The sequence below is a fragment of the Moschus berezovskii genome, chromosome 17 (genome assembly GCF_049115385.1).
Source record: "Moschus berezovskii isolate FMDL1 chromosome 17, NW_MosBer_1.0, whole genome shotgun sequence".
In the NCBI taxonomy this organism is placed as follows: Eukaryota; Metazoa; Chordata; class Mammalia; order Artiodactyla; family Moschidae; genus Moschus; species Moschus berezovskii.
The window spans coordinates 4,949,473-4,970,808 of record NC_142476.1 but is presented as its reverse complement, the minus strand read 5'-3'; the positions used below and the strand labels follow the sequence as shown (position 1 = coordinate 4,970,808).

General features: G+C 38.5%; 1 protein-coding gene across 6 annotated transcripts in view; it reads right to left on the bottom strand.

Annotated features, from left to right (window-relative positions):
• Positions 1-21,336, bottom strand: part of MDM4 (MDM4 regulator of p53) — a 51,872-nt gene that overhangs the window by 24,528 nt on the left and 6,008 nt on the right. For 3 of the 6 annotated variants that reach the window (XM_088845128.1, XM_055420057.2, XM_088845127.1), the window contains exons 2-6: positions 8,850-8,954; positions 7,355-7,429; positions 4,990-5,123; positions 3,922-3,977; positions 281-348 (exon numbers count right to left, since the gene is read on the bottom strand). In XM_088845128.1, the coding sequence (XP_088701254.1) occupies positions 281-348; positions 3,922-3,977; positions 4,990-5,123; positions 7,355-7,429; positions 8,850-8,927 (411 nt within the window). In that variant the 5' untranslated portion in view covers positions 8,928-8,954. Of the gene's footprint in view, positions 1-206; positions 2,298-3,921; positions 3,978-4,989; positions 5,124-7,354; positions 7,430-8,849; positions 8,955-21,336 lie in introns of those variants that run through there. The other 3 variants (XM_055420058.2, XM_088845129.1, XR_016039520.1) reach the window with 3 other exon arrangements.

Sequence of the window (21,336 nt, the reverse complement as noted above, 5' to 3'; positions counted from 1 at the left end):
AAACTCCTATATACATACACTATCACACACAAGTCCCAAGAAAATGCAACTGGAAGAACTAAAGATCGGAAGTGCTACATCCCAAAGAAAGATTCAGAGACTGGAACTCTGTTATGGGCAGAACAGAGAAGGTTCGCTCTGTCCCTAGTCTTTGAACTCCCAAGAACCTTTCTTATTAAATTCTTACCACATTCAGGAAAGGTCTTGGGAGTCCAAGATCATAGGTACAGAGAAGGGGCCACTCTGTACAACAAAAGAAGTCACCGTGTGGTGATTTTACCTTCAGTTGGTCTTGACTTGGAATATCCATACTGTGCTCCTGTGCGATAGCGAGAGTCTGAGCAGCATCTGGATAGCAAGTAAAACAAAAGGAAAACCTTCCCTGGTAATAGCCATTCTTTCCACACCAAAAGGACCTCAGCAAACAACCCTGAAGCCAGGCTCGATCCCTAATTTTGACTGGCCAAGGCTCTCATTCAAAAGGAAAGGAAAAAAATTAAAACTAATAAAAATGGCATAGACCAAAAGAGGCTCTATTCAAAATATATTACCAAAATATAATCTGAAGAAAAATGAAAAATGAATAAAAAATGTTCTTCCACATCATGCTTTCAAATTTGACAGTGATTCCAAGCATGGAATAATGGAGAGTATTCTATCAATTCCAACAGGTGTGGTTCCAAATTTGCCTTTTTTAAACAATAAAAAAATTTTTGACTTTTTAATTTTTATTTTCAAGTGTTAAAGCTATAGAGAATTATGAAATCTAAAAATCTAAGTTTGTTTTATGACACAATAGATCCCCCATGTAAAGTTACATTCTAAGTGTCAATGATTTTCACAGTTCAAACTATCATCACCAGGTATATACTTTTTTTTTAATGAATAAGTCTTATTTTTCCCAGTTCCTGTAAACATTTCCTAAGGAAGAGGAAGAAGATAAAGTTCCTCTCAAGGCCAACAAAAAGAAGTGAAGGAAAGAATAACCTGAGAGAACTTAGATAAACAGAGAAAAATGTATTTCAAGGCCTTGCAAATTTTTCAAGCAGAAGTGAAGATGCAAATTTAGCTACAGGAAAAGAAAAGATGCAGAAAACTTAGTAACTTTGGACCACACATTACATAAGGCTATATGTAATTATACGCACTAAAATAAGTCTATCATGGATTGGGTTCATCAGCTACTATTGGGTCTAGAAATAAGACACTTAATAGAAAATGTCATTCCTCATCCAATAAAGACTCACAGAGAAAGGATACAGATCCTACAACTGGTCAGACAAATCAGTTGTTTGGCACAGAGTAAATATTTTCAAAATTGTAATTATAAAGAGCATTATTTCTAGAAGCATTTTTATAGATAAAATGAAGATACTAAAAGTTTTAAAAGCCAGCATTTTCTGAGCACAGCAGTTTTTAAAAGATCAATTAACATACAATGCAGTGAAGCACTTTTTTAATAAAGTAATTTTTGATTACTGTCATTTCTAGTTCTAAATACTACCCTGCTTAGGTTAAAACAATTAGAAGCAAAAAGAAATTATCAGTGAAAACTACAATGTACAAGGAAATTTCAATACAAAATTTATCATATAAACTTCATTTTATTCGAATACATGTGGAAATTTGGAGAAATGATTTATAAAGAACCACCTTCATTTCTTCAACCATCAAAACAAAAGGTTTACTTTATTTGCAAAGGTATAAAGTAATTGATAGGGAAAGCAGTTTTCTCATTTGTCCTTTCAAATAAAAAACATGCAATCCAATTTATGAAGAGCAACAGAGATGGCCAACCATAAGCACTAATGCAAGTTCAAGTTCAGAACAGACAACCAGTCAAAATTACTTTGGGGCAATTTCCTGGTTTTGATCACTGTACTGCAATTATATAAGTTAGTACCACTGGGGAATCTGGGAACTCTTTTTAATATCTTTGAAACATTTTTGTAAGTGAAATTATTTAAAAGTGATAAAGAACAAAGAATGTTTTAAAGATTTAATGTTCAGACTTTTTTTAATGTGTTAAAAAAAATTAATTGGGGCGAATTTTTTAAAAGCAGGGATTAAAGAGACATCGATGTGTGGAAACAGCAAGGGCGGGACAGTCACAAATATCTGCTATCTTATCAGTGGCATCTATCTCATCTTGGGCAAATTACTCATTCTATTTAAAAACAAAAACAAAACTCAAAAATCCTCAGTTTCTTCATCTCCAGACCTTCCTCATAGGGCTGTGAGGATAAACTGAAATGTCTGTTACAGGAGAGTTGATTTAATATACAGCATGTTAAATTCTGATGAGGAAGTACAGGAAAGAAAATGAGAGAAAAAGTGAGAATTATGCTCACTCTAGATATTCAGAGAACAGATCAATCAGAAAGCAAATTTTACTGAAAGAACAGATCAGCAAATATAAAATTACTTGTGTATTTCAAGACAACAGTGACTATCCCATGAAAACCATACTATTTCACAAGTGCCTGAACTTCAAAAAAGTGTCGTATCATTTGCAAGGCCTTCCCCCTAAAACAGAGCTTTACAGATGGGTGAAGTGGCTAACCAACAGGCTTCAAAATTCAATGTAAGTTCAAACTTACATTTCAGTATGAGAGCAGAGTCTCTTTGCTCTTACTGTAAAGAGTAAATCTTTATTAGGAATGGATTTTTTTTAACCTGTTTGTTTCAGTAAATTATTGAAAAATAGCCAATCTAAAGAGATTACCAACTTGGGTTTTCTTCAAAGAACAATGTCACCTAAAATCTAATCTGAAACTCACAAAAGGGCTTCATGTAGGAATGGAGAAAGAAAAAAGTTTCATTATTTGGAAATGACTGAGAGGGTTATATTTTAGCTGTATACAGTTTATTCACTTATCTCTAACACACCATACTTCAGACCCCAAAGCAGCCAGTTTCTTGTACAATACTAATAACTTAAACTCAAAGGGCAGTATTTAAAATATGTGGAATCAAGCAAAAGGTCAGGCGAATTGGCATTCAAAAAACAGAAAACTAAAACCTTTAGGAAAAAAGGTTCTTCGGGGGCAGGGGAAGGGAACCTTTATAACAGATGGGTCAGGGTAACACCACATAAAGCCCTCAAAATATTACCACCACTGAAAAAGGGATACATAGACATTACATGGCTCTGATGTGATGCAATAAATGTATGAAGCACTACCTATGAAATCTTGGCCAAAAATTTAACCTTGAATCTATCCAAACACTATTTGTTCAAGCACTATTTGTTCACCGAAAATAGAAGAGACAGAGAAACATTAAACAACATCACAAAGACACAATCTGAAAATTAGAATGTAGGAAATTTATAAGACAAATGAAATGATCCATTTCTTCAACAAATAAATAATATAATGAAAAGAGGGTTAAGTTTTATAGATTAAAAATAGTTAGCAAGACATATCAATCAAAAGCAAAGTGCGGACTTTGTTTGGATACTGATTTGAATAAGCCAAATGTAAAAGATATTTCTGAAATAACTGGAGTTAACATACATGAACTGGCTGCTGGGTAATGTTATGGAGTTACTAATTTTGTTTATTATTATTAATTCTGTTGGGTGTAATAGTGACACTGTAGTTATGTTTGAAAGAAAAAAGTCCTTATCTGTAAGAGACTTTTAAAGCCTGTGTACATGAAGTAAATATGGCAGAACATTAACAATTACTAAGTCTAAGAGGTTGGTTTTACTTATACTAATCTCTATTTTTAGTATATTTGAAAATTTTCACAATGAAGAGTCAAATAAATAGTAGCAACATTTTGTGTGACAGCCATCCCCCGCAAGTCATGACAATACAGCATTCAATTTCCATCTAAATCCTTCCTGTTTTCCCATAATTTGCCCCCTTAAAGTTAAAATTGTGATAAGGACTGAAGAAATATGATGTGACATACCTGCAGTAGCAGTAGCTAATGTGACAAGATTCTTTCTTAGCATATCATAGAGAGGGCTGTAAAAGAGATAAAATAAAAAAGTAATAATCACATGGTCTTCCATTAATATGTTAAATACATTTGTCATATGCTATGTCCCAACATTCTCTATAACATATAAAGAGGCAAGATTTTTTCCCAAGAATACATTTTTTTAAATTATTAAGTATCAGCATGTTAGTACCCAAGCCCTTGTATTACTCTGCCTTCATAAAAAAATTTTACATTTTATTTCATAAGCTAACAGTAACCCAAGTGGGGAGATTTCCTTTAAGACTACTCCTTCCTTCTAAAGGTTGTTTTACATTTTATTGGAAGGCAGTCTTAGAAAAACTGATCACAAAGCTATAGAGAGAACACTGACTTCTCAACTACTAATTGGCTCCTGACTGTCTAAGTGAATAACCATATACCCATGCATGTGGAAAATGCCACATAACAGGTCAGAATAGTGCTAGTGTGACTCTTATGAAGCCCATCATTAGCCTTAAACTGCCAGGCAATTCCACATTTCTCTTGCCAGCTCATTCTTCCTCTCTCTATAACACTGCTCCACCAAATCTAACCTAGTCACAACAAGCTCCCTCCTACCTACTCCTTTATATACGATGTTCAATCTGCCAGAAGCTCGCCTTCAATAGGCTTCCCAGAGTATTTAACTATCCAGCTCTCAACTCAAATATCACTCCCTCAAGGAACCTTTCCTCAACCCCTAAGACCCTGAATCCCACCCCCCAATACAGTCTCATGTACCTCTTTTATGCAACACTTACCATATATAATTTTACTATGCATTGATGTGACAATTCAATTAAGATGAGGAACAGTGTTTACTGCCTCACTACTCTTTAAACTCCGTAACATTACACACTGTTGCTCACTGTTTCCAGTACCTCACAGTCACCGGATATATGCAGGCCCAACAAATAACTTGTGGACTAAAGGATTAAATAAACATTAATAACCAATGGGGATTAACTGGTTAGGTATAAGCACCCCAAAAGATAAACAAACCCTCACTGTTTTTACCTTGGATCTTTCACAGAGAAGCTCTGACGACCTAGTAGTTCTCCCAAAAGATCTCCACCACAATATACCATATGCTGCTCCTGCTGATCATAAAGCTGCTTCACCATGATATACTGGCCTAGATAATGCATAACCTACACGGGAATAAAATACCACCAAGAGATTTGTCTAGTTGCGGCCCAAAACACAAAGTAAACGAGGAGACAAGGTAAGTTTGTTTGCTACAGAAGGAGTTAACATATTATGAATATGACTATCAGTACTTGTGTAAGGGGTCCTACAACAGGATAGCTGCCCCCAATTACTAAGTTCATCTACTTACAATCATTCTGGACACTGAGATCCTCACTTTTTAGAACAGAAATATACCAGTCTGATAATGAAGAAAAGTGGTGAATTTTCCAGGTACCCCCTTAAAAATGTTCTCACCAGTCCAAATAAAAGGATCTGTTCTATAATTAGAAGTAATCAACTTTACATTTGCCTGGATCATAAAAATGTTTTCCAACTCTAGGGCACATAACTACTATAGACTTTGATGTGTGTTCAGTTAAATCTTTCTGGCAAAAGGAAGTACAATGGTTAATAAGCCATCAGTACTATAAGTGCATAAAACAATTTAAGTGTTTATCAAATAAAAATTTAGTCTATCTGACCTTTTCACAGAGTTAACAAAATGGAAGGGAAGACACAGAAGTTAGTGATTCAAAAATTTTAAATTATCTAATTTTCCCAATGTTTCCTCCAGATGGCAGATTTTTAAAAAATTGTGTGTGGGTAGTGTGTGTGTGAGCGTGTGCTCAGTTGCGTCCGACTCTTTCAGATCTCATGGACTATAGCCTACTAGGTTCCTCTGTCCATAGAATTCTCCAGGCAAGAATACTGGAGTGGGTTGTCATTTCCTACTCCAGGGATCTTCCCGACCCAGGCATCGAACCAGCATCTCCTGCACCTCCTGCAATGGTAGGCAGATTCTTTACCACTGCACCACCTGAAAAGTCCTTTTTTTAATTGCTTAATAGTTAAGTTCACTTGATGACAGTAAGAATTTTATCACAGACCACAAAACAGATCAGAGCAGCAATTTTTATCTTTAGTCCCTGACTTCCCAAGAATTATCAGATATCTGCACAGAACTTTTCCCTATACTGTTTCTATTATACTGGAGTAATGATGCTCTCAGGCTCTCCTCCATCCCAGGCAATGTGTCCCACTATTAACAGAACTCTCATATCTAACTGAATATCTAGAGAAAAGTAAGATGAGAAAGAACATATAAGGAAAAGGAAGCTTTACACTTATGTCTATCCAACTTCCAGAAAAAAATAAATCCACTCTAAGTATACAAAATAAGACCTTTAAAAACACTGCTCTGAATTTGTACATACTACCATTCTCATTATACTATACTGCCTCAATGTACACATGATAACCAATATTTAAAAGTAACAACGAGAAAATTTCTCTTTATGTACCAAATAGTTTCAAGATTCATAATAAAGAGCTTACTGTGTAAACTGACTGTCCAACTTTTCCCCCATAAAACAGTTTCCCAAAACAATATATACTGAATTCTGTCTTAACTCAGGCAAACTCTGCCATGCTACTGAAGGAGACTGCATAATGCATTATAACAACTTTATTGATATAAAAATCCATATTTTAATAAGAGTTTGGAAAAAAGTTTTATCAGAATTTTAAAGTCCAAAATGATACACTTAATTTAAAATGACAACGGAAATGAGTATTTTAGAAAATCTGAAATGCCTCCAGATTTGTTTCCTGAAGAGGTGGAACGACTCAGGAATACAGCATTGCTAATAGGTGTTAGCTGTTGTGTGTGTGTGTGCTCAGTTGTATCCAACTCTTTGCAACTCCATCGACTGTAGCCTGCCAGGCTCCTCTGTCCACAGAATTTTCCAGGCTATTCTTACTGGAGTGGGTTGTCATTTCCTCCTCCAGGGGATCTTCCCAACCCAGGGATCAAACCCACATCTCTTGTGTCTCCTGCATTAGCAGGCAGATTCTTTACCACTGTACCACCTGGAAAGCCCCGATAAGCTTTTATGAAAAGTCAAAAAAAGCTTGATAATTTTGTTCCTTCCCTCTGTTTAAGAAGGGTTAGATAATTACCCTACTAAATCCAAGCAGTTCAAAGAGACTAATGTTTTAATAGAGTTTTTTCCACTTAAAGAATCTGTTTTTGTTTAAAAAAAAAAAATTAGAAACTAAGTTATTTAAATGCATAAGTATTTAAGATAACTCACAGTCCTCAGAAGAGTATCTGCCAAGGGACTGAACCCATACCCTCTGCGCTGGAAGCCCAAGTCTCAACCACTGGACCACTGGGGAAGTCCCAGCTTACCTCTTTAACAGTGAACATTTCACCTTGTGCACCTGCTGCCTGCAAAATCTTCAAGAGAGGCAGTTTTGGTCGTACCTGATATAAACATAAAATAAACTTGCTATTTACACTTCAATCAGAGTGGTCTCTGAAATCCAAGGGAAAAACAAACCTTAAACTTTTTTTTTTTTTTTACAAACCCTGGTAGACATTCAGCATCTAGTAACTACAGATGATCAGACTATTACTTGCTAATTTTCTGAAAAATCACATTTTCAAAAGACAGCATGTTCATACCCACTAGGATGGCTATAACAAAAGTGTTGGAGAGGATATAAAGAAACTGGAACCCTTATGCACTGCTAATGGGAATGTAAAATGGTGCAGCAACTGTGAAAAATAGTTTGGCGGTTACTCAAAAAGTTAAACATAGAATTACCGTATGACCCAGCAGTTCCACTTCTAGGTATATATCCAAAAGAACTGAAAGCAGGGACTCAAGTAAATATCTGTACACCTCTGTTCATAGCAGCATTATTCATAATAGCCAAAATATGGAAACAACCTAAATACCATCGATAGATGAATGGATAAATAAGGTGTGGTATATACATATAAGGAATAGTGACTCTGCCATCTCCTGAGTCTGACTGTGGAGTATATCTTTAGCCAAACAATTTAATTTTTTTCACTTTATATGATTGAATTTGTCTCTCTCTTCCTCTTACAGCCTCTTTGGTTTTGTCTTAAAGTTGCTCTTATTCTAAAGTTTTACAATATCTCCTAAATTTCCTTCTAATATTTTTTATCATTTCACTTTTTACATTTAAATCTCTTTTTTGTTTAAGGTTTGAGGTCTTCCTCTGTTTCTGTCTAGAGATGGCCAATTAAGAAAAAGCCCTTTATTACATAAGCCACATTTTCCCTTATCAAATCCAAATTCCAGCTTTATCATAAACTAAGGTACATAATACTATATATGGTGCAATATATATGAAAAAATAAACAAAATTATGTATTTTCATGTTAAAGAAAAGATCTGGAACAAGACACACCACATTGATAATAGTGTTATCTTAGGGAGAGAGAACTTTGAGGGAAGAAGGGAGAAGATGGTCACAGGAATCTCTGCAGATAAATATGTGATAAAGTTTAAATTTTTTAATAAGAATACACTTGCTAATATTTACAATTTAAAACTGACTTTTAAAGAAAACAAACTAGCTATAATGAAGTGAGAAGGAAGACAAATATATAACTTGGCCCCAAATTCTCCACTAGCCAGTCATATCCTAAAACAGGGTGGTGTTTAAAATGTGCCATTTTGAGCAATCTGTAACCTTTAAATATTTATTTAACCGATGATCAATTCAAATTTATAAGCACTGATGCTATTTATGACATTTAAAAAGTAATCTTTTCTGCTCTACATAAAATCCTAGTCAGTGAAGTCAGCTACATGCCCCAATCTATTCAAAAACTTGAAGAAAAACAGGAATGCCTAAAAATAATTTACCTGATTGGTTTGTTCTGGAGAGATCCTGCAAGCACTGTCAGATGCTGTACGCGGGGCAGAGGTGGAAAATGATGTCATTTTGGCAGTGAAGTGATGTGAAGTCTGCTGTTAAGTTTAAATGGAAAAAAAAAATTATAAAATATCTTCTAAAGTAGAAAATCTCTTTAGGATATACCAAAAAAAAAGCAGCAAGCAGAAGTAAAAAAAGACACATATATCAGAGCACCCTACACAAGTACAATATACCCGTGCTGCGGTTCTTCTGATCACTTTCTAGTTGATTCTGCAAAACATGGAAGAGAGTAATTAAGAGTAAAAACCATTGATACTTCCCTTGAGTGAAGTCTGCAAGAGAAGTCGGTTCAGGTGTGTCGCAACCTCTGCACTGATGATGATGAGTGCTCTGTTCTAGCTGAGAGTGAAACTTACAATCACTACATCCCCTGCAGGTCACACAGTTCTCGAGGATCGCCTCCTCTTGTAGACAATGCTCAAGAGTACCCCCGAGGAGACAGATGCAGGGCTGAGGGAATCACCAAGATTAAGTAACAGGTTTAAGATTCCAAGAGCAGGGCTAGGAAAACCTCTGCAACATGTTGAAACATGTCTTGGCAAGAGACCACAGGAAAGTGAGAGTCAAAATATTCAGTATCAGTTAAAACAGCTTTTCAAATGTGCCAAGCCCAAGGTGTATATAGCAACTAAATACCTATAAAATGGGTTAAACCAAGGTGGACATACACCATCAAAGGAGATATACATGAATTGAAATAAAGAGTAAGGTTTAATTATTTTTCTTTTATCTCTTGTCCTTTAACACAAACAAAACAAAACCCCTGTAGGGGTTTCCCTGATAGTCCAGTGATTAAGAATCCACCTTGCAATATATGGAATACTGGTTCAACTTCTGGTCAAGGAAGATCCCACATGCCACAGAACAACTAAGCCCATGCACAACAACTACTGAGCCCACGCGCGGCAACTACTTACTGCCTGCACACCTAGAGCCCACAGCAGCAAGAGAAGCCACCACACAGCGCAACAGAGGGTAGCTCCCACCTGCCACAACCAGAGAAAGGCTACTACACGCGGCAACGAAGACCTTCCACAGTCAAAATGTCTATTAAAAAAAAAAAACTATAGAGAAAGAAAAAATTTTTAAATAAACTTGTGTTTACCCTCAGAACGTTTTCTAGTAAAAAGCTGATAAAAGTCAATGAAATTTAAAAATAAAATAAAATCAACAGAGTCTGGTTTGCAGGTAACAAGACTCCTCACTCTTCTGAGAAGAATTATTAAAGACAACAAAGTATAAATTCAACCCTGGTGGTCCAGAGGTTAAGAACCTGCCTTCCAACACAGGGAACACAGGTTTGATCCAGGTCAAGGAACTAAGATCCCTCATGCTGTGGGGCTCTGGAGCCCAGCGCCACAAGCCTGCACATTTCAACAGAGCCCAGGATGCGTTCTAAGACCCTACAACTAAGATCCGACGTAGTCAAAGCTAAGTATTTTTTTAGTGCTATCCTAAATTAATTAATTAAATTCAACCCTCTATCAGCCTCCCTTGCTGTAAAATGGAAGTCAAACAGGGTACATGTTGTCATTTTAAAGCAGCTAGCTCTTTTCCTTAATCAATTTATGGCTGCGCTGGGTCTCCATTGTTGCTCAAGGGTTTTCTAGTTGAAGGGCCGGGGCTTCCTCTCGAGTTGTAGTGAGGGCTTCTCCTGCTGCAGGGCACGGGCTCCAGGGCACACAGGTTTCAGCAGTTGTGGCACCATGGTCTTAGCTATCCTGAAACATGTGGGATCTTCCTGGACCAGGGATCAAACCAGTGTCCCTGCACTGTAAGGCAGGCTCATAACCACTGGACTACCAGGGAAGCCCTAAAGCAGCCAGTTTCTAAGTGGGATTTCAAACCTATTTAAAAAAAAAAAAATCCTCATCTCCCTGAACCTACTAGCCCTAGTCTCCAATGGCCGCACTTGCGCAGATCAGGGACCTGGAAGCTATCCGTGATTCCTTTTTTCTCTCACCCTTCACAAATCTGAAGCTCTATCTTCAAAATAAAACCACTTCCATGATTACTATACTAACCAAACTGCCCATCTCTGAACTGCCTTAGTTCCTAAAGGTTTCCTTGCTCCACCCTTGCCCCTCCGGCTCCTAAACCTCTTCCTTTTGTCTCTGCTTAAATGTCAGTTTATCAATGAGGCCTTCCAAAAACAATACATTTTTGAAACTGCAACTCCCAACCTCCCAGTATTCCCTATCTCCTTCCCTGATTTATTCCTCTCTTCTTCACTGTCCCTGTTATCAACCTATTATATAGTTTAATTTTTATCATGTAAGACATAAGCTACAAGTGGGAAGGAATGTATATTTATTTGTTCACTAATATATCCCCAGTGCCTAAATTGTCAATTATATACACAGTAGAACAGCATGGTGAATACAAATACTAGTAATAGTTTGTATGGTTTCCAAAAATGGCCCCCAGTGAACCACATCTCCCCACGGGCTATCCTACTGGAGACTACACAGAAAGGCCCTGGCCCACTTTTACCTGATTTTTTAAAATAATGCAATAAACATCCACAAACTATGATTCTGACAACAATCTACATTTAACCATAAGGTTCTCTCCTACCATCCCCTGCCTCCTCCAAACAATCATCCTGAATCCTGTTTCGATTTTCTCCTCTTCCTTTTTAAGCACTTCACTGCATCAAAATGGAATCCTAAAAAATACATATTTTTAGTTTTGTTGCTTTCAACTTACAAAAAAAGAAGTACATTATATGTAATTACAGAAATTTTCCCAAATAGGTAGGGTTTGGTTTATAGTTAGATACCTGATCACTAATGATGTTATCTCCACATATTTATCAGCCATGTATATTTCCTCTTTTATGAAATGTTGTCTTTTATACACTTTTCTAATTGATTTTTTGTCAATTTGCAACAGTTCTTTGTATATTTTTAATATTAACCCTTTGTCAATATAATGTCCTGCAAATTTCTTCTCCCAATTTTAACGTCCTTTCCATTTTCTAGGTGGGCAAAAACTTAATTTTAATGAACTCAAATTTTATATTTATCAATCTTCTCCTTTTTAGTCAATGGTCTCTGCCTCTTCAAGGTCTCATTTTCACCAATAAATGGATGGTCTTTTTTTTTTCCTGTTCTATCTGCTGAATACTTTCTTGATTGACAAACACCTTTGTTATGTAGCAACACATACTGGTGTTCACAAGTTCTCTATTCTAGTCTGCTAGATGATCTTTCCGTCCATACAACTCCACATCTAATTCTTACATCTTATGATGAGTCTTGTTATCCTATAGGGCAAGTCCCCTCCCATTCCTTTTTAGAAGTGACAAGCTGTTCTTGGCCCTTAACTCTTCCATATAAAATTAAGCATCATCAAGCCCCATGAAAATCCCTGCTCAAATTGTTTTCCAATAATTAACATGACATATTCCTCTATTTATTAAGGTTTTATTTAATCTCTTATTAAGTCTTCAACTTTCCCTTTAAAGGTCTAGCATATTTTGTTTTAGACTGATTTCTTAAGTGATGCCTTCTCTTTCACTGTTGTTTAGTGCGTCTTGCATATGTACAGAAATACAAATGACTTTTAATAAACATATCCAGTCACCTTGCTAAACTCATAATTTTGTCTACAGATCCTTCTGTTTTCTATGTAAAAGACCATATCACCTGGGAATAAAATTTCATTCCCTCCTTTCCAATTCTTGTGCCTCTAATTTCTTCTACTTGTGTTACATTACTGCTTAGGACTGTCAATACAATATTGAATACACACTGTATCAAGCATCTCTGTCTCTGATTTTAAAGGGAGTGTTTCTAATGCTTCCCTCTATAACATGTTTTCTCTATTTTTTCCTAATAGTTGTATCTTACTGGCTTCAGAGGGTTCCTTTTCTTCCTCACTGAATCAAGACTGTTCGGAGAAATATCAATAACCTCAGATATGGAGATGACAGCAGAAAGGGAAGAGCAACTGAAGAACTGCTTGATGAAAGTGAAAGAGGAGAGTGAAAAAGCAGGGTTAAAATGCAACACTCAAAAATCTAATGGCATCTGGTCCCATCACTTCATGGCAAATTGATGGGGAAACAATGGACACAGTGACAGACTTTATTTTCTTGGGCTCCAAATTCACTGCAGATGGTGACTGCAGCCATGAAGTTAAAAGACGCTTGCTCCCTGGAAGAAAAGCTATGACCAACCTAGACAGCATATGAAAAAGCAGAGACATTACTTTGCCAATAAAGGTCCATCTAGTCAAAGCTATGTTTTTTTCCTGTACTCACGGACAAATGTGAAAGTTGGACCATAAAGAAAGCTGAGCGTGGAAGACTGATGCTTTTGAACTATGGTGTTGGAGAAGACTCTTGAGAGTCCTTTGGACTGCAAGGAGATCCAACCAGTCCATCCTGAAGGAAATCAGGCCTGAATATTGACTGGAAAGACTGATGCTAAAGCTGAAGCTCCAATACTTTGGCCACCTGATGCAAAGAACTGATCAGAAAAGACTCTGATGCTGGGAAAGATCGAAAGCAGAAGGGGACAACAGAGGATGAGATGGTTGGATGGCATCACCAACTCAGTGGATGTAAGTCTGAGCCAGCTCCAGTGATGGACAGGGAAGCTTGGTGTGCTGCAGTCCATGGGGTTGCAAAGAGTCGGACACAACTGAGCGACTGAACCAAAGGATATATCAAGGACAAACATGCTACTATATACAAAACAGATAACCAACAAGAACCTACATATAACACAGAGAACCACACTCAGTATTCTGTAATAACCTGTAAGGGAAAGGAGTTTGAAAAATATATGTGTGTGTGTGTGTAACTATCTATATTTATATATATATATGTAAAACTGAATCACTGTGTTGGATAACTGAAACATGACATTGTAAATCAACTATACTTCATTAAAATTAAAAAAAAAAAAAATATGGAAGAGTGATTTAGAAAATGCTTTTTCTTTACCTATTGAAATGATCACGATTTTTTTCATCTTTTAATTTTTAATGTGATAAAATTTTGAATTTCATTTATGGATTTTTCTAATATTAAATTCCTGCTCATCTGAGATAAATCCAACTTGGTTTTGGGTATTATTCTTTTTGTATACTATTGGCTTCGATTTCCTAATACATTGGTTAGGTTGTAAAGTCTCTATGAAATAAATCTGTTTTCCACTGTCAAGGTTTTGTCTTATTTGAATGACAGGGTTAGCTGGCCTAACAAATTAGTCCCTGTTTGTCTACAGTCTGGAAAAATAATTCTACAAAACTCGGATGTTCTAGTCTTTGAAAGCCTCACCTACAAAACTCATAAAACCCAGTGTTTCCTTTCTGGGAAAATTTCCAGTCGCTGCTTGAACTTAATAAATATTATTCAAGCTTTTTCTTCTTCCATTGTCTAAATCTCCAAAATTGATGGCATACAGTTGATAGTATTCCTTTAACCGTTATTCAGTGTACAGATGCATCCTTCTTTCCATTTGTGGTATTGTTTACTCTATCTTATTACCTCTCCAACTTAAAAAAATTTACTGTTATTTCCTGATCCATAAATTAGACACTCTGTTGTTGTTCAGTCACTAAGTTGTCTCTCTTTGCGACCTCATAGACTGCAGCATGACAGGCTTCCCTGTCCTTCACCATCTCCTGGAGCTTGCTCAAGCTCATGTACATTTTGAGTCGGTGATGCCATCCAACCATCTCATCCTCTGTCGTCCCCTTCCTCTCCCTCCTTCAATCTTTCCCAGCATCAGGGTCTTTTCCAATGAGTTGGCTCTTCACATCAGGGGACCAAAGTACTGGAGCTTCAGCACCAATGAATATTCAGGGTTGATTTCCTTTGGGATTGACTGGTTGGATCTCCTTGCAGTCCACGGGAGTCTCAAGAGTCTTCTCCCGCACCACAGTTCAGAAGCATCAATTCTTCAGCACTCAACCTTCTTTAAAGTCCAACTCTCACATTCGTCCATGACAACTGGAAAGATCACAGATAGCCTTGAGTATACAGACCTCTGTTGGCAAGGTGTTGTGTCTGCTTTTTAACACACTGTCTAGGTTTGACCTACAATTAAGAGACATAAAATGAAATCTCCCACCATGATGGTGAATTTGTCCACTGATCCCAGGGTAGTTCTACCAATTTCACTTCATCCACTGGAAGGATTTTAAAAGAATTATTTCCTTTACTTTTTTGGCCGCACTGGGTTTTCTTTGCTGTGCTGGGTCTTCTTTACTGTGCATGGGCTTTCTCTTCTTTGTTGTGATGCCCATTTCTCTTCTCACTGCAGAGGCTTCTCTTGTTGCAGAGCACAAGCTCTAGGCGTGCAGGCTTCAGCAGTTGCAGCTCTCCGACTCTAGAGCATGGGCTCAGCAGTTCTGGTGCACAGGTTTAGTTGCCCTGCCGCATGTGGAAACTTCTAAGACCAGGGGTTGAACCCAGGTCCCCTGCATTGGCAAGCAGATTCTTAAGCACTGAATCACCAGGGGAGTCCTATTGTAAGGATTTTTAACCTGAGGCATTCACACTTTAAACTGCTATATCTCTTGGTGCGTTTTTAATATATAGTGATTATCACTATGTCAAGATTTTTACCTTTAACTGGTGAATTGAGTCCATTTACTGTAATTGATATATATAAATCTGTCTCTATCATCTTAATTGCAATTTTTCCTATTCTTCCTTTTAATGTTATTCAGTTCAGTTCAGTCACTCAGTCGTGTCCGACTCTTTGTGACCCCATGAATCACAGCACGCCAGGCCTCCCTGTCCATCACCAACTCTCGGAGTTCACTCAAACTCATGTCCATCGAGTCAGTGATGTCATCCAGCCATCTCATTCCCTGTCGTCCCCTTCTCCTCCCGCCCCCAATCCTTCCCAGCATCAGTCTTTTCCAGTGAGTCAACTCTTCGCATGAGGTGGCCAAAGTATTGGAGTTTCAGCTTTAGCATCAGTCCTTCCAATGAACACCCAGGATTGATCTCCTTTAGAATGCACTGGCTGTCCATTGCAGTACAAGGGACTCTCAAGAGTCTTCTCCAGCACCACAGTTCAAAAGCATCAATTCTTCGGCGATCAGCTTTCTTCACAGTCCGACTCTCACATCCATACATGACCACGGGAAAAACCATAGCCTTGATTAGATGGACCTTGGTTGGCAAAGTAATATCTCTGCTTTTTAATATGCTATCTAGGTAGGTCATAACTTTCCTTCCAAGGAGCAAGCGTCTTTTAATTTCATGGCTGCAATCAGCATCTGTAGTGATTTTGGAGCCCAAAATATTACCTTTCTTGAAATTGCATCTCTGTCTTCCAGCTAGTAAGATATGAACTTAAGCACAGTATCATTTGGACTTTAAATTCTGGAACAGAACTATTTTTCTCTCTCTTGATTTTTCCTTTTCTCCTTCCCTCTCCCACTCGCTCTCCCTTTTTTTCTTTTGCTTTAGCCTTTACCACAATAAATGACACCAAGATATCTGATTACCTTTACTTCATGTATCTCCTGTAACATTTTCTGGATTTGAATCACTCAGTACTTATCTAGAACTGTTTTCAATGTGGGTCTTTAGGTGCCAAGGCTTCTAATACTTTATATACCTGAATATACCTGTATCATACCCTTCTATTTAAACTTGGTTACGTATAAAACTCTTTAGTTTCCATATAAAACCCTGAAAAAACTTGTCTTTCTGCATTTATTGATGCTGTTCAAAATGTTCAATTCAATTTTTGCTTCTTTGTGTGTGTGATCTGTTCTTCCTCTCTGAGGCTCCTATAATTTTCTTAGACTGTGATACTCTTAAATTTCACTATAATGCTCCTGGTGTTGTTTAGTCGCTAAGTCGTGTCTGACTCCTGGTGACCCCATGGCTGTACCCACCAGGCTCCTCTACCCATGGGATTTCCCAGACAAGAATACCAGAGTGGACTGACCTTTCCTTCTCCAGATCTTCCCAACCTAGGGATCAAACCTGCATCTCTTGCACTGCAGGCAGATTCTTTACCACTGAGCCATCTGGGGAGCCCTAAAATTGAGTTTTTCTGGACCTCTCATATTTACCACTCTAAGAAACCTTTCCATCGAGGGACTTTGTTTTTCCTTTGTAATTTTAAGAACTATTTTTCCATTATTTCTTCAATACCTCCTCCTTTACATTTTTTTTTTCTCTGCTGCTAAGTCACGTCAGTCGTGTCCGACTCTGTGCGACCTCATAGACGGCAGCCCACTAGGCTCCTCCGTCCCTGAGATTTCACAGGCAAGAGTACTGGAGTGGATTGCCACTGCCTTCTTTTTTCCTCTAAGAGGCCTATTATTCAGATATATCTTTATATCTATTCTCCTTATCTTTGAGCTTTCCATTTATATTTATATATTTTTGTCTTTTCCCCTTTGTTCTGGGAGATTTCCTCACTCTAGAATTCTAATTCGTCCAACTGTATCCATTCCATTATCTCACCCATTTGATGTGCTTTCTGTGTTCCAACCACTGTATTTCTAAGCCTGTATTTCTGCTTGGTTCTCTCAGCTTCTGCTTATTCTTGTTTCAAGTTGCTAATATCATCCCTATTTCTTTCAGACTGATTATCTAACTTTAAACCCTTGATCTACCTCTTCTCTTCTTTCTGTTCCAAAGAAGCCTATACATTGTTCTCCTCTTGAAACACCTGTGCTCTTCAACATTCTGCTATTTTTCCCTAGAGGACAATAGCTATTCTAATAGGTGAAGCATTAAAGAGAAGACCAAATTCCACTCAATATCAGTCACAGTAAGCTGAGTAAGGTAGGAAATAAGCACTAAAGCGGGAAATCCCAAGCATCAGAAAACCACAATTACTCTCCACCCCATACAATCACTGCTCAATCAAGGATTCATCTTTTGTTCCCCAGAGAGATACAGCATTATGATAGGGATTTGGGGAGACCGATGGCATCACCGACTCGATGGACGTTGAATTTGAGTGAACTCCGGGAATTGGGTGATGGACAGGGAGGCCTGGCGTGCTGTGATTCACGGGGTCGCTAAGAGTCAGACACGACTGACTGGCTGAACTGAAGAATTAAGCACTGCAGTTAACAAAGCTAGTGGATGCAATGGAATTCCAGTAGAGCTATTCAAAACCCTAAAGGATAATGCCATCAAGGGTTTGCATTCAATACATCAGCAAATCTGGAAGACCCAGCAGTGGCCACAGGACTGGAAGCGGTCAATCCTCATCCCAATTCCCAAGAAGGGTAGTACTAAAGAATGGGTAACCATTGGACAATTGCACTCATCTCCCATGCTAGTAAGGTCATGCTTTAAATCTTGCATGCTAGGCTTCAGCATTATGCGAACCAAGAACTTCCAGATGTCCAAGCTGGGTTCAGAAAAGGAAGAGGAACCAGAGATCAAATTGCCAACATTCGCTGGATCATAGAGAAAGCAAGGGAATTCCAGAAAAATGTCTACCTCTGTTTCATCAACTACACTAAAGCCTTTGACTGTGTGGATCGTAACATACTGTGGAAAACTGTTAAAGAGATGGGAATACCAGGTCATCTTACCTGTCTCCTGAGAAACCTGTATGAGAGTTAAAAAGCAAGTTAGAACCCTGTGTGGAACAACTGACTGGTTCAAGATTGAGAAAGGAGTATGACACGGCTGTCTGCTGTCCCTCTGTCTGTTTAACCCACACACTGAGCACATCATGAGAAATGCTGGGCTGGGAGGGTTACAAGCTGGACTCAAGACAGGCAGGAGAAGCAAAAACCACCTCAGATATGCAGATGACACCACTCTAATGGCAGAAAGAGAAGAAGCACTAAAGAACCTCTTGCTGAGGGTGAAGAGAAGAGGAAGAGTGAAAGAGCCAGCTTAAAACTAACTAGTCAAAAAAACTAAGATCATGGTGTCTGGCCCCATCACTTTATGGCAAATAGAAGGGGGAAAGGTGCAAGTAGTGACAGATTTTCTCTTCTTGGGCTCCAAAATCACTGCAGATGGTGACTGCAGCCATGAAATGAGAAGATGATTGCTCCTTGGCAGGAAAGCGATGACAAACCTAGAGAGTGTGTTGAAAAGCAGAGACATTACTCTGCCGACAAACATCCACAGTCAAGGCTATGGTCCTCCCACAGTGGTCATGTACGGTTGTGAGAGCTGGACTGTAAAGAAGGCAGAATGCCAAAGATTGATGCCTTTGAACTGTGGTGCTGGAGAAGACTCCTGAGAGTCCCTTGGACAGCAAGGAGATCAAACCAGTCAATCTTAAGGGAAATCAACCCTAAATACTCGTCACAAGGACTGATGCTGAAACTAAAGCTCCAGTATTTTGGTCATCTGATGCAAACAGCCGGCTCACTGGAAAAGTCCTTCATGCTGGGAAAGACTGAGGGCAGGAGAAGAGGGCATCAGAGGGTGAGATGGATGGATGGCATCACTGATACAGTGGACATGAACTTGGGCAAACTTTGTGAGATGGTGAGGGACAGGGACGCCTGGAATACTGCAGTCTATGGGGTTGCAAAGGGTTGGACAGGACTGGGCAACTAAACAAAGAATAAGGAGGTAAAGGACAGAGGACGGACTGTCTGAAGTCAGTCATCACTTTCCTTTTCTCAACCCCTCCTCCCAAGTTTAGGCTTCTGTTATGCCCTGATTTACTTTTGAGGAGAGCTAGACCAGAGCTGCGGAGAAGGCAATGGCAAGCCACTCCAGTACTCTTGCCTAGAAAATCCCATGGATGGAGGAGCCTGGTAGGCTGCAGTCCACGGGGTCGCTACAAGTCAGACACGACTGAGCGACTTCACTTTCACTTTTCACTTTCACACACTGGAGAAGGAAATGGCAACCCACTCCAGTGTTCTTGCCTGGAGAATCCCAGGGACAGGGGAGCCTGGTGGGCTGCCGTCTATGGGGTCACACAGAGTCGGACACGACTGAAGTGACTTAGCAGCAGCAGACCAGAGTTGAGTCACAGAAGTGTGGAAAAAGGTAATTCCAAGGTAACGAGGCAGGGAAGAAACTAGGGCAGCATTCCAGTAGTTCTCTTCTCCCCTGGTTTTATTCTCCAACAGCCACGCCTGGCTGACTCCTGTCTAAGGCCAAACACCCAGCCACCCCCCACCCCCACCCCTCCAGCAATTCAAAAAAGCCCACATCACCCACTCGTTTCTCAGTCTTTTCCTTTTATAGAGGTGACTTGGGAGAATTGGGGTCAGCAGTCATGCTAGTTCAGCAACTCAGCAGGAACAGGACGTGAAGAATTTAAGCCTCAATAAGGGTTTAACATCTGAGAGAAAGTGTTGTGCCATTAAAAAGATACTGGAGAGGGAGACGGGAGGAGGTTTCAGGAGGGATACGACATATGGTAGAGGCCAAAACAATACTGTAGAGCAACTGTCTTCTAATAATTGCATTTTGTTCTATATGTCTCAATATTGTACAATTATATCTTCGATAATTATTATTAAAAAAAAAACTGGAGTTTACAAAGTAATTAGATCCATAAGAGCATGTAACAGTTGATTATGAAATCTCATTATCACTTCCTATTATTTTGCTTTTACTACATATTGTTTGTCATACATGAGTTAACTGAAATCATGAATTATAACAGAGCCTCAGTAAAAAAAAAAAAAAAAGATACTGATTTAAGGGCCAGAGTAGTTCTGAGCAGGACAAATTACTTTTGACTACACAGAGGAGAATGAGAGGGAATAGACAGCAGTGGAAGGATTTTAAAATGGGAGAATACTGAAAAGAATAGGAGAGAAAAATACCTTGAGCAATGGCCTTGTTCAAGGACATATATGAGAAATGAATTCAGCTGATGGGCTTTGAACCCAAAGCAAGAGCTTCCTCCTTTCTCACCTGGAATCTCTTTTGAGTGCAACAGAGTTAGGTATGTTACTCTCTCCTTAAAAGAGAAAACTGAGGCTTAAAGAAGTCAAACAGCTTGTCCAAGATTAAAGCTTATCCTTTTACATTCAGTTTCTCAAAACAGGAGCTTCCCTTGCGGCTCAGTTGATAAATAAGCCGCCTACAATGCGGGAGACCTGGGTTCAATCCCTGGGTTGGGAAGATCCCCTGGAGAAGGGAAAGGTTACCCACTCCAGTATTCTGGCCTGGAGAATTCCATGGACTGTATAGTCCATGGGGTCGCAAAGAGTCAGAAAGTGAGTGACTTACACTTTCACTTCTCAAAAGAGAAAGTTCAGTCACCTTGCTCTCACCTTCTCCATTATCACATCAAACTTTTTGAATTTTAACTCCTAAAAATCTTTCAAAACCACCCCTTCTCTTCATTTTCATGATCAATTCCTCACATCAAAAAATATTATTTCTTGCCTGTGTCACTGCAGTAGATTCGTGTCTCTAATCCCACTTCAATTCCAACTCCACACTACAGCCAGAGGACTAAAAAAACAAACACTCCTACC